Raw genomic sequence first — 12,654 nt, 5'->3', positions numbered from 1 at the left:
AATTGGACCTTCCGGCAGACACCAGGATTCACAATGTATTCCATGTGTCATTATTAAAAAAGCATCATGGTGACCATGTACTTTCAGAACAATTACCAAGATTCAATGAAGATGGAGACTTAATGATCACACCAATGGCCAAATTGGATAGAAGAGTGAAAAAGAAGAACAATAAAGCCATTACTGAAGTATCAGTGCAGTGGGAACAAACCAACCCTGATGATGCAACTTGGAAAGAATTACACGAGGTGCAAAGACAATAACCAGATTTTGAGTGGAGAGCTTTGTAAAGGACTTGGGGACAAGTCCTAGTTTGACGGGGAGGGGAATTGTAATAATAGGAATAAAGGAATTAAAAAATAAATAGGATTAATTCTGTTAGTTGTTATTTTTGTTCTGTTAGTTGTTATTTTTGTTTAGAAAGCAAGCTGTTTGGATTCTGATATTATAAATAGGAATGATTGTACAGAAGTTGGGTTATGAATAATACAATCATATTATCGTATATCCTCTACAATTCTCTCGTGAGGTTGAGAGTGAGTGTGTTGGAGGTGTGAGTTCCACCTTTGACAAGCTCTTTGCGCTCGTGGCCAGTAGCGATTAGCATTATGTCCCCAACCATCTTTTTGATCATAATAGCATCTTGAAGAAATAAGATGAGTTCATCTGGTGGATTTAGGAAATAGTGAATGAGAAAAAAAAAAAGAGTATCGGATTGGATTAAGAAGTAGCGGGAGGAGCAAGAGAGAGTGGCAAATTTGGGGAGTGGCGATGGTGGCGACGGCTAGGGTTTTGAGGTGAGAAGAGAGAAGCCTCCGCAACATTTTGATAGCGATGGTGACACCACGCAACAAAGACAAAGATGATGAGTGCAATCCAAGAGGAGTGACAACGAGGGCACAAGAACAAAAGCCACTAGGGTTCAAAGTAGGAAAAGTGCGTAAGTGAGGAAGATAAGCGTAGGCCAATTGGAAAAGATTCACAACTAAGACCGTTTTTAAAAAAATGTCGTTCAACTTACTCTTTTACTATGGTTTATAAAATAATCGTAGTTAAACTCATTATTCCATGTTTTTAAAAAACCACCATCATTGTCAATCCACTTAATGACGATTTCTAGCAATCGTGTTGATGGAGAATTGTAAAAAAACATTTTTTTAGTAGTGTGACCAAACCACTGATTTCCAATTTGACTAGTCAAATGGATAGGATTGATCTAGTTTTTAAAACTATTACCTTGATTCATGTAGATGTCGCCTATCCTACCGCAGAGTTTGAGAGGAACTGTCGTTTTTTCAACATTCAACATTCAACATTGGTTTTGAACAAATGTTGAATACACTTACATTTAATTAACATCATGCTGAATAACATTAATTAGAAAATCATTATAGTATGCATTATAAAACTAATGTAAGGGGGGTTCGCTTTAGTAGTGAGGTTATACATTGATAGTATAAAATAATTTAATATTGTCATCCAATTACAATCATCCTTATATATTAAATTTGTTGACTTTTATGATAATTTTTTAAAAAATTACTATGATGATAATGTAAACTATTTTGAACTAGTATATAACCATTAAACTTTAAAACAAAAAAAAACACACACGTGTTCCGAGTTCCTTAGTTGCGTGTTTTATGCGACGTATTATTTCCATTTTGACTCACAAAGAAATTGGAAATTACCTTGAACACAGTCATCTGCTTTTATTTGCTTACTATTGTATGTATGAAGAAATTCTTAACAATAACTTCATCCCAAAACGGAGTGGAGATATATAATTTTTCTATTGGCTATTAATGATGTTCAGAGTTCCTTGGTTGCGGGTTTTATACGATGTATTATTTCCAAGTTGACCCGCACAAAGAAGATTGGAAATTAGCATGAACTTTCGTCGTCTGCTTTTCTTTGCTTACAATTGTATCTATGAAGAAATTCTTAACAATAACTTCATTCCATGTTCTATTCGGTTTCATTACCTTTCATTGCCGTTAATCGTTGAAGAATGTCACCAATAATAACTTTTTTTTTTATCTACAAAAATGCATATAAAGAGAGAGAATACAAGGTACAAAAGTTATCCAACCCTTGCAAAATGAGAAGCTATTTACGCAATTCTTTCTATCATAAGATAATATATTCCCTGCCCCTTCTAATACCATACAATCAACTCAATCAAAAACTTCATCTACCCTTCATATACCATACATAAAATGAGTAATAACTTTCTTATTTATGAACTGACAGTGGGGTCGCTCTATGGTGTAAAAACGATGATTTCTGGTGCAACAAATTGACATCTTTGCTTTGAACAACGCGTGTTGACTTGTCTTATTTTCTTTCTTGCGTCTCACTCAGTATATCTAACCCAGTGCATGTAAAATGTGTCATTCTGTCACCTCGGTATGTTATTAGTGTCAAGCTATTATAATATCATTGGTCTATTCCCACATCTAACGTTGTGAAGAAAACAGTTCAGAAATGAACACCTCAATTTCTCTTAAGAAGAATTTCAAGAAATTCTTCCATTCCACAATAGATTCACCCCGTAATCTATGGGTCTTCTCAAAGACTCTACCTTTCATTGGTGGTAATCATTGAGGAACACAACTAATTGTCTGATTGTGTTATTTACGGGAACTAGCTAGCTAGAGTTTAACTTAATTCTTTCTCCCCAATATATTTTCAGGTTTGGTTGCAAGCTACACATTTGTTGAAATATCGGTGGTGTTTATATTGATGGATTACCTCACAGATTCAAGGGGCAACGATCAGCGGATAGCTGCTGTTGTTACGAATCTGCAAGATGTTCTATCATCTATCCTTTTTATTTTTGTATCTTCAATATCCAAAGAATATACGGGTTGTTTCACTATGATCACATTTTGCGCTGCAGCTTCCATCGAGGTAAAATCTTATTATATAGTATATTATACATTATTCATTTTTTTTGGATTCCATTTAGTATGCCTAGCTATGTACCTCACAATCAGAACTTGACAATACTACTAAAAACGCTCACTGTTGAAATATAAACTTGATTTGGGCCTAAATTAATTATTTGGTTCCTTGGACTTAGTTATTTTGGGCTTAAGTAATTATGGGTCATGTTTCTAGAGAATTCTTGTAGTGTTTGGAGTGTCTAGATATTTCTTATGGTTGTAATATTCTCTAGAATATTCTTTGGATCTCTAGAGTTGAGAACTCTCTAGAATTAGTGTGTCTAGAGTTCTCCTTAGAGTAGTATAAATAAAGATGTAATCCTACACATTTGTATCAAGCAAAAATACAAAGTTCTCTCCTCCATAAAGAATTCTCCTTCCTATCAAGTGTCTATTCAAAGTCTCCAATATTCCTAAACACTTTTCCTAAACATAAAAGCCTTATTTCCAACAAACTGGTATCAGAGCTTCAAGATCCTCAAAAGATGGCGAATGGAGGTTTTCCTTTCCAAATGCCGATGCTCACAAAGAACAACTATGATAATTGGAGTATCAGGATGAAGGCGCTACTAGGAGCTCAAGATGTGTGGGATATCGTAGAGAATGGCTTCGAGGAGCAAGATGAAGCCTCGCTAAGCCAAGGTGTAAAGGAGACGTTGAAGGAGTCAAGAAAGAGAGACAAGAAAGCTCTCTTTCTCATTTATCAATCGGTGGATGAAGATACATTTGAGAAGATATCCAACGCAACGACGGCCAAAGAAGCATGGGATAAGCTTCAAACTTGCAACAAAGGAGTTGAGCAGGTAAAAAAGATTCGTCTTCAAACTCTTAGAGGTGACTTTGAGCGTTTGTTTATGGAGGAGTCCGAGTCAATTTCTGATTATTTTTCTCGAGTATTGGCCGTAGTCAATCAACTTAAAAGAAATGGTGAAGATGTTGATGAGGTGAAGGTCATGGAAAAAATACTTCGAACTTTAAATCCAAGTTTTGACTTCATTGTTACCAACATTGAAGAAAACAAGGATTTAAAGACCATGACTATTGAGCAACTCATGGGTTCCTTACAAGCATACGAAGAAAAACAAAAGAGAAAAATTAAACAAAAGGAGGCTACGGAGCAACTACTACAACTCAACGTAAAGGAAGCAAACTATGCAAATTACAAGAGCCAAAGAGGACGAGGTCGCGGCCAAGATCGTGGACGTGGACGAGGACATGGAGGAGAAGGAAGAGGTGGTTACAACAACCACTCCAACAAATTCAACAATGGAGAAAGAAGTTGGAATCCACAAGTAACAAGAGGTCGTGGAAGAGGAAATTCATGGTCGAGGTATGACAAATCACAAATCAAGTGCTTCAATTGCAACAAGATTGGTCACTATGCATCCGAGTGTAGATTCTCGAAGAAGGTTAAAGAGAAAGCTAACTTTGTAGAAGAAAAAGGCGGAGAAGAAGAAACTTTGCTACTCGCGTGCCAAAACAAATTTGAAGAGAAAAGAAACAAGTGGTACCTCGACACCGGCGCAAGAAACCACATGTGCGGCGATAAAAGCATGTTCGTGGAGATCAATGAAGCGACAACTGGCGATGTCTCATTTGGAGATGACTCAAAGATACCAGTCAAAGGCAAAGGTAAAATTCTCATACGTTTGAAGAATGGGAGTCATCAATTCATATCCAATGTCTACTATGTGCCTAACATGAAGAATAATATTTTGAGCTTGGGACAATTATTAGAGAAAGGCTATGACATCCATTTGAAAGAACATAGTCTTTTCTTAAGAGATTGTAGACATAACTTGATTGCTAAGGTGCCTATGTCAAAGAATAGAATGTTCCTCTTGAACATTCAAAATGATGTGGCAAAGTGTCTCAAGGCTTGCTATACCGACTCTTCGTGGCTATGGCATCTACGGTTCGAGCATCTCAACTTCGACGGTCTAGAACGTTTAGCGAAGAAGGAGATGGTGAGAGGCTTGCCTAGCATCAACCACCCAGACCAACTTTGCGAAGGATGTCTAATTGGGAAGCAATTTCGTAAAAGTTTTCCAAAGGAATCAACAACAAGAGCAACAAAGCCGCTAGAGCTCATACACACCGATGTCTGTGGACCAATCAAACCCAACTCATTTGGTAAGAATAAGTACTTTCTCCTCTTTATTGATGATTATTCCAGAAAAACCTGGGCTTATTTCTTGAAGGAGAAATCAGAAGTGTTTGAAAACTTTAAGAAGTTCAAAGCTCTCGTGGAGAAAGAAAGTGGTCTTTCCATCAAGGCCATGAGATCTGATCGAGGAGGAGAGTTCACTTCAAATAAGTTCAACAAATATTGTGAAGACCATGGAATCCGTCGCCCACTGACAGTGCCAAGATCGCCACAACAAAATGGAGTAGCAGAGAGAAAGAACCGGACCATACTTAACATGGTGCGAAGCATGCTCAAGAGCAAGAAGATGCCGAAGGAGTTTTGGGCTGAAGCAGTGGCATGTGCAGTTTACCTAACAAATCGTTCTCCAACAAGAAGCGTGCATGAGAAGACACCACAAGAAGCATGGAGTGGAAGGAAGCCCGGGATCTCTCACCTCAAAGTGTTTGGAAGCATTGCCTATACCCATGTTCCAGACGAAAAGAGGACAAAGCTTGATGATAAAAGTGAGAAGTACGTGTTTGTGGGTTACGACTCAAGATCCAAGGGGTACAAGCTCTATAATCCAAATAGTAGAAAGATCGTCATAAGTCGCGACGTGGAGTTCGACGAAGAAGATTGTTGGGATTGGAGTGTTCAAGAAGATAAGTATGATTTTCTTCCTTATTTTGAAGAAGATGATGAAATTGAACAACCAATCATAGAGGAACATATTACACCACCTGCCTCACCGACACCAAGGCTGGATGAAACAAGTTCAAGTGAGAGGACACCGCGACTAAGGAGCATTGAAGAGATTTATGAGGTAACCAAAAACCTAAACGACATTAACCTCTTTTGTCTTTTTGGTGATTGTGAGCCTCTAAGCTATCAAGAAGCGACGGAAAACATAAAGTGGAAAGACGCCATGGACGAAGAAATCAAGTCAATCACGAAGAATGATACGTGGGAACTTACTACACTTCCACGAGGACACAAAGCAATTGGAGTAAGATGGGTGTACAAGGCAAAGAAGAATGCTAAAGGAGAAGTGGAGAGATACAAAGCAAGATTGGTGGCTAAAGGCTATAGTCAAAGACAAGGAATTGACTATGATGAGGTATTTGCTCCTGTTGCTCGTCTTGAAACTATTAGACTGATCATTTCTTTGGCAGCCCAAAATAAATGGAAGATCTATCAAATGGATGTGAAGTCAGCCTTCTTGAATGGTTTTCTCAAAGAAGAAGTCTATATTGAGCAACCACTGGGCTATAAAGTAAAAGGGCAAGAAGAAAAAGTCTTGAAGTTGAAGAAGGCGTTGTACGGTCTCAAGCAAGCACCGAGAGCTTGGAATGTTCGAATCGACAAATACTTTCAAGACAAGAACTTCATCAAGTGTCCATATGAGCATGCGCTCTATATCAAAGCGCAAAGTGGAGATATTTTGATTGTGTGTTTGTATGTAGATGACTTGATCTTTACAGGGAACAATCCAAGCATGTTCGAAGAGTTCAAGAAAGATATGTCAAATGAATTTGAGATGACGGATATGGGGCTCATGGCATATTATCTCGGCATCGAAGTAAAACAAGAAGACAAAGGAATTTTTATCACCCAAGAAGGCTATGCCAAAGAAGTCCTTAAGAAGTTCAAGATGGATGACGCCAATCCAGTTGACACCCCGATGGAATGTGGCAGCAAGTTGAGCAAGCATGAAAAAGGAGAGAATGTGGATCCAACTCTTTACAAAAGTTTGGTTGGAAGTTTACGTTACTTGACATGTACAAGGCCGAATATTCTCTATGCTGTAGGAGTAGTAAGTCGCTACATGGAAGCTCCAACCACAACTCACTTCAAGGCGGCAAAGAGAATCCTTCGATACATCAAAGGTACAACAAACTTTGGCTTGCACTATTACTCTTCTGACAATTATGACATTGTTGGCTATAGTGATAGCAATTGGAGTGGAGACTTGGATGATAGAAAGAGCACTACTGGTTTTGTGTTCTTTATGGGAGATAATGCTTTCACTTGGATGTCAAAGAAGCAACCAATAGTCACACTATCAACTTGTGAAGCCGAGTATGTCGCTGCCACATCATGCGTTTGTCATGCAATTTGGCTAAGAAAGTTGTTGAAAGAGATAAAAATGCCACAAGAAGAACCTATGGAAATATGTGTTGACAATAAATCAGCACTCGCTTTGGCAAAGAATCCAGTCTTTCATGAAAGAAGTAAGCACATTGACACCCGTTACCACTTCATAAGAGAATGCATTGAGAAGAAGGAGGTAAAGTTGAAGTATGTGATGTCTCAAGATCAAGCTGCCGACATTTTCACAAAGTCACTCAAGTTGGAAACTTTCGTGAAGCTAAGGAGTATGCTTGGAGTCACAAATCAAGTTTAAGGGGGATGTTGAAATATAAACTTGATTTGGGCCTAAATTAATTATTTGGTTCCCTGGACTTAGTTATTTTGGGCTTAAGTAATTATGGGTCATGTTTCTAGAGAATTCTTGTAATGTTTGGAGTGTCTAGATATTTCTTATGATTGTAATATTCTCTAGAATACTCTTTGGATCTCTAGAGTTGAGAACTCTCTAGAATTAGTGTGTCTAGAGTTCTCCTTAGAGTAATATAAATAGAGATGTAATCCTACACATTTGTATCAAGCAAAAATACAAAGTTCTCTCCTCCATAAAGAATTCTCCTTCCTATCAAGTGTCTATTCAAAGTCTCCAATATTCCTAAACACTTTTCCTAAACATAAAAGCCTTATTTCCAACACTCACTCTATTTTCAGGGTTTAATGCTACTATGGACATCTATATCAGCTTCAACAGATATAGTGGTCTATGCAGGGATATTCCTCCTTGCATTAGGGAAAAGTGGTCAAAAGCTTTCAGAAATTTTTTACAAATATCAGTTGCAAGAGAAAATTAAAGAGAAAAAGGAACACGACCATGAGGGTACAGTTCTTACTAATATCTGGTTGTTCGCTCCATCGATTCTTGGATATATCATAACCGCTTATACTACCATTGAAGTTCATGAATCGTACGACCAAAGCTTTAGATTTGGGGCAATTCTCATGGGAGGGACTTATATGTTTTTCCTCTTTGGTTGTAAGTGGTATAGGCTCGAAAAATTGAGTGACGAAAGCAATCTACGCATGATCTTTAGAATATGCAAGGCAGCATTTGGGAAACGGGATTTAAAGTATCCACCCTCACCGAATTTTTATTACTGGAAGGATCATAAGCATAATAAGAACCATGATTTATATAAACATGGTAAAGGATTAAGGTTATCGCCACGAGTTCCGCGGTTTTTCAGGTGGTTGGACAAAGCGGCTATAGTTAAAGCAGAAGAAGAAATGAGTCCCGAGACGCAAGAAAAGAATGGGAAGCTTTGCACAGTAAAAGAAGTGAGGGAAGTGAAGAGCCTTGTTCCTATGATCTACCTCGGCTTTACCTTCTCTGCTTACGGTTTACTAGTGGCCACAGGGAACGTTTTCTTTCTTACACAAGCAAGCGGCAGCATGGAATCAAATATCACTACCAATGGTAATGATATCGGTATTCTTTTTTTGATCAAGGAGGGCGTGAAACTTATCTCACCATTCATCTTCTTTATTATCAGTTTCCCATTTCGATGCTTTTTGAGAAATTTCAAAGCTAACGATGGTAGGAAGCCAAAAGGAAATGCAGCCACAATTGTAAGAATTGGTTTTGGCATGGTTTGTGCGGTAATTTGCAGCCTCGTAGCATGGCATATGGAGGTTCCTGGCAAGAACACGACAGTGGCCTTAATTCCACAATTTTCGCTGTTGGGAATGACGGAGGGACTTGTTGAAGGTGGGTTGGCGAGTTTGTTCCATGGCCAAGTAGCGAATTCAATGTGGTCTTTTGAGGATTCATTTACTGAATTGGTGATTGGGTGTGGCAAACTCCTCATTATACCATTTCTGTTCAGTAGCTGGTTCAACGAAACCGATGGCCGTTTGGGCAGTTACTATCTGATGTTGGGAATATTGAACGGTGTGTTCCTTCTCGCTTTTGCGTACTATTCCATTAGATATACATACAAGGAAGAGTGTCCGGAGGATGAAAAAATTTCAGAGGAGCAACCATTGGAAAATGTTCATCCATCAGACTCACATGATTCTCGTGCGGAAGATATTAATGAAGCATTGTCGGTGGAAGAGGAGGACCCATTAGGTAACAAAAGCTCGTTTCTTTCTTTTCCTTTATATTAGTATTAAGTTAGGATTTTGTTAAGTGTTCATAAGGGAAACAAAATAGAAATTATGTTATTTTTTGCATCCTAATATTTTTTTTTTCTTTAATTAATTAGTATTTTTAAGACACTTATCAACATTTTCCATTAAAATATTGAGAATTAAACAATATGTAAATTTTCATAAACAATGAATAAGAACCTGGATGAGGTCTACATGAAAGTATTAAAAGAAGGAAAAATGTTTGTTAATCAACATTGAGAGAGAAAAAAGAAATAATAGTGAGAAGTAATAGGTGTTTAATGTATAAGAAGCTAACTAGTCGCTATAGACATATGGAGGGTAGTAATTAATAGGATATCTAGAATATTGTTAATCTTATAGCTGATATTATTTAGTGGGATAAAATCTTATTGTTATTGTATCTAGAATGTTGTTGTGTCCAAGTATAACTATTTTTAAGAAAATGGTATCAGTGGAAGGAAGAAAATGGTACAAAAATTAGCAAGTTACATTAATTAATCACCTCTTTACTTTTTTAACCATTACTCCTTCCGGCCTCAAATATAAAATGATTTGTTCTTGCATGTTTATTAGAATTTGATTATATTCTTTAAGTCTTGCTTCTTTTATCAAAATTAGCGAAAGGCATATAGCTAGCCATTGTTACAAAGAAAGGAATGAGCAAGTTACAGTTACATAATTTCTATTTAACTTTTTACAATGGAATGTGATATTTGTTATTAAAATACACCGCAATGTAGTTGAATATTGAATGCAAAAAATTTCGAAGAGTTCAAAAGCTTAATTAGTTATTCTATATATATATATATATATATATATACCGGACAACCTAACCTACGTTATCTTCTATTTATATATAGTTACTTAATCATGTTGAACAAACTTTACATAATCGAATTTAGGACCTACACTGATAACTTAATCTAGTTAAATTTTTTTTTGAAAGGCACTTCATCTAGTCAATAAAGATGTTCCTATATTTATTTATTTTTTTGTTTTTCCTATTCATGAAGACCTTTAATTCTTAGTAATAATAAATGCTAGTACTAAATGTAATATTTACCGAATTCTTTAGCAAAAGTGAATGGCTATGGATTATGATTGAGGTGAATTACTATGACATAAGACATGCATTTTATGGTATTGTTGAATATATATGAGTTGAGCAGTGATGAAATTGAAAGCATGTACTTAGTTCGATATAAAGTTTTTTTTTTTGGAAATATTTGCATGAATTGATTTGGTTATATATCTAGCATGATCAGAGATACTCCAACCCTACTTGTCATATCCACCATGAAGTGAATTATAAATTTAGGCTTACATGGATTGGATTAGCATTGCTTCATCTGCATACTACTTTGTTTCAAATTGAAATACGTTAAATATAATTTGGATTCCTAATAAATATTTGAATTTTGTGTTTATTTTTTTATATTAAATTTTTAATGAAATAATAATTTTATTTTTAGTTTTTGATATTTTATTATAATTCTTGATAAATTAATAAATTTTATGTTCGTTTTCTGATAAATTATTTTCATTTGTTAGTAGTTCTTTTAGAAAAAACTAATAACAAATTTATTTATCAAGGAATAAAAAAATAACAAAAATTAAAAATAAAATTATTATTTTATTAGAGACTCAATAAAAAAAATTATTAAAAGTGTAAACACAATTTACTAATCATCAAATATCTAAAACATATTTTTAACCAATTGAAATATGCAATTTTATTACTGAAATATTTCATAATTATTGTCATATGATGAGTGCACGTGAATGTCTTTCTCATGCTTTATTTATTTATTTATCAACTTCCTTATTATTATGAAATACTAATAGTTAACTTACCCCTGTTTTTTTTTTTTTAAGATACGATTATGATCGAAGAACGAATTGAAGAAAACGAAGAGAATGTATGATTTTCAATACAGGTTGATTTTCAGGTTTACCATTCGTGACGCAACATGGCTGCTTGTTATCTAGTGCATTGATAATTTAGAACAAAAACAAAAAGACTGTATCCAAATCTTTAGGATAAATTAGTCATTTTTTTTATTTTTTTTCTTCATTAGACAATTTTTTAATGTAATTTGATAAAGAAAAGTGTCTAGAATATTTATTCTATGGAAAATCCATATCACTAACTTTAATAGGGTCATTTTCTATTAATAAATCTCTCAAAATTGTATCAATATTCTTTTATTGACTTGGATCATATATATTTTTTCAAAAGTAGAATCCTATAGTATTCCAATCTCATCTTCGTTGTCATGAGTTTGAGAATCAGAATTATAATTATCCTCATCACTAACTATTTCTCTATTGTTGTTTTCACCTATATCTAAATTGTTATCTTGTTCATTCAAAGAGCACCCACCTGTATTTTCTAATTCATTTTTCTCATCTATTTTTATAAATTTATCCATAGCTCTTTTTTGTGATGCAATTAAAGCCTCGACTCTTCTCTTTTTTCTGAAGTTTTGACTAGCCTGATTCATATTTTCTAGTTGACATACTTATTATATATATTTTTGTATGAAATTAAAAATTATAATATATAAAACACTACAAAGATGAGTATATAAAATAAGAATGAGCTATAACAATAAAACTTGATTCTAGTTGTCAAAAAAATGAACTTGATCGTAGTATCTTGAAGTCTCGAGTCTCTTTCTCTTCTTTGGTATGTGCTTAAACCTAATTTTCAAATTTCAACCTTTTTGTTAAACCTGCATAAATTATTTTGAGATCAATCTCGCAATTCATAAGGAGACTATTATTGTATGTATAAGATTTTAGATTATTAAATTAACACTTTTCAATAGAAATTAAAGGCAATTATAATTTGATAAAGGAACATGTAAGTATGTAATTATCTTAACAAAAGAAAATTTGACTAAATAATAGTACAATAAGTTCTATTTTTGGTTTTTGCCTGATATTGACACACTCAAAAGAAAGAAACGTTAATTGTTTCCTCTATCCTCCAAATAGAGATACACGCACATAAGTGATGAGTATAAAAAAACAGGTATTGGGGAGTTATTGGCTAATGTGTCAAAGTGAAACAATAATAAAGTAAACTGAAGAAGCAGGTGAGAAGAAGAAGACAGAGAAGTATGAGAGACACTCACAAAAGAAGACAGAATTAGGATTAAATTGGAAAAGAATAAAGAGAATAGAAATAAAAGAAAAGTTTTTGGATTCTTTAACTATTAACTATTAAATCTCTTCTTTCTAAACAAAGCTATGATATTGGTGAAGAGTTTTTGCTCATTAATTGTTACTTACGGTACCAATAAAAAGATTAAA

General features: G+C 34.8%; 1 protein-coding gene across 1 annotated transcript; it reads left to right on the top strand.

The window, feature by feature from the left end:
* The first annotated feature begins 2,406 nt into the window (after positions 1 to 2,406).
* Positions 2,407 to 11,593, top strand: LOC114406168 (protein NRT1/ PTR FAMILY 5.4-like). The gene is made up of 4 exons (XM_028368765.1): positions 2,407 to 2,596; positions 2,696 to 2,913; positions 7,876 to 9,292; positions 11,212 to 11,593. Exons 1-4 carry the CDS (start codon positions 2,488 to 2,490, stop codon positions 11,259 to 11,261), a joined length of 1,794 nt encoding a protein of 597 aa, XP_028224566.1. The 5' UTR covers positions 2,407 to 2,487; the 3' UTR covers positions 11,262 to 11,593.
* Positions 11,594 to 12,654: the final 1,061 nt, after the last annotated feature.

Source organism: Glycine soja, chromosome 3 (assembly GCF_004193775.1).
Source record: "Glycine soja cultivar W05 chromosome 3, ASM419377v2, whole genome shotgun sequence".
Taxonomy (NCBI): domain Eukaryota; kingdom Viridiplantae; phylum Streptophyta; class Magnoliopsida; order Fabales; family Fabaceae; genus Glycine; species Glycine soja.
The sequence above is the reverse complement of the archived record's forward strand: the minus strand, read 5'-3'. Positions and strand labels throughout refer to the sequence as shown.

What these genes read in the sequence shown, in the direction of transcription:
- LOC114406168 (XM_028368765.1), top strand. Translation starts at nt 2,488, where the DNA reads ATGAACACCTCAATTTCTCTTAAGAAGAATTTCAAGAAATTCTTCCAT. An exon ending in GACTCTACCTTTCATTGGTG is followed by an intron (nt 2,597 to 2,695) that starts GTAATCATTGAG and finishes ATATATTTTCAG; the next exon opens with GTTTGGTTGCAAGCTACACA. An exon ending in GGAAGAGGAGGACCCATTAG is followed by an intron (nt 9,293 to 11,211) that starts GTAACAAAAGCT and finishes TTTTTTTTTAAG; the next exon opens with ATACGATTATGATCGAAGAA.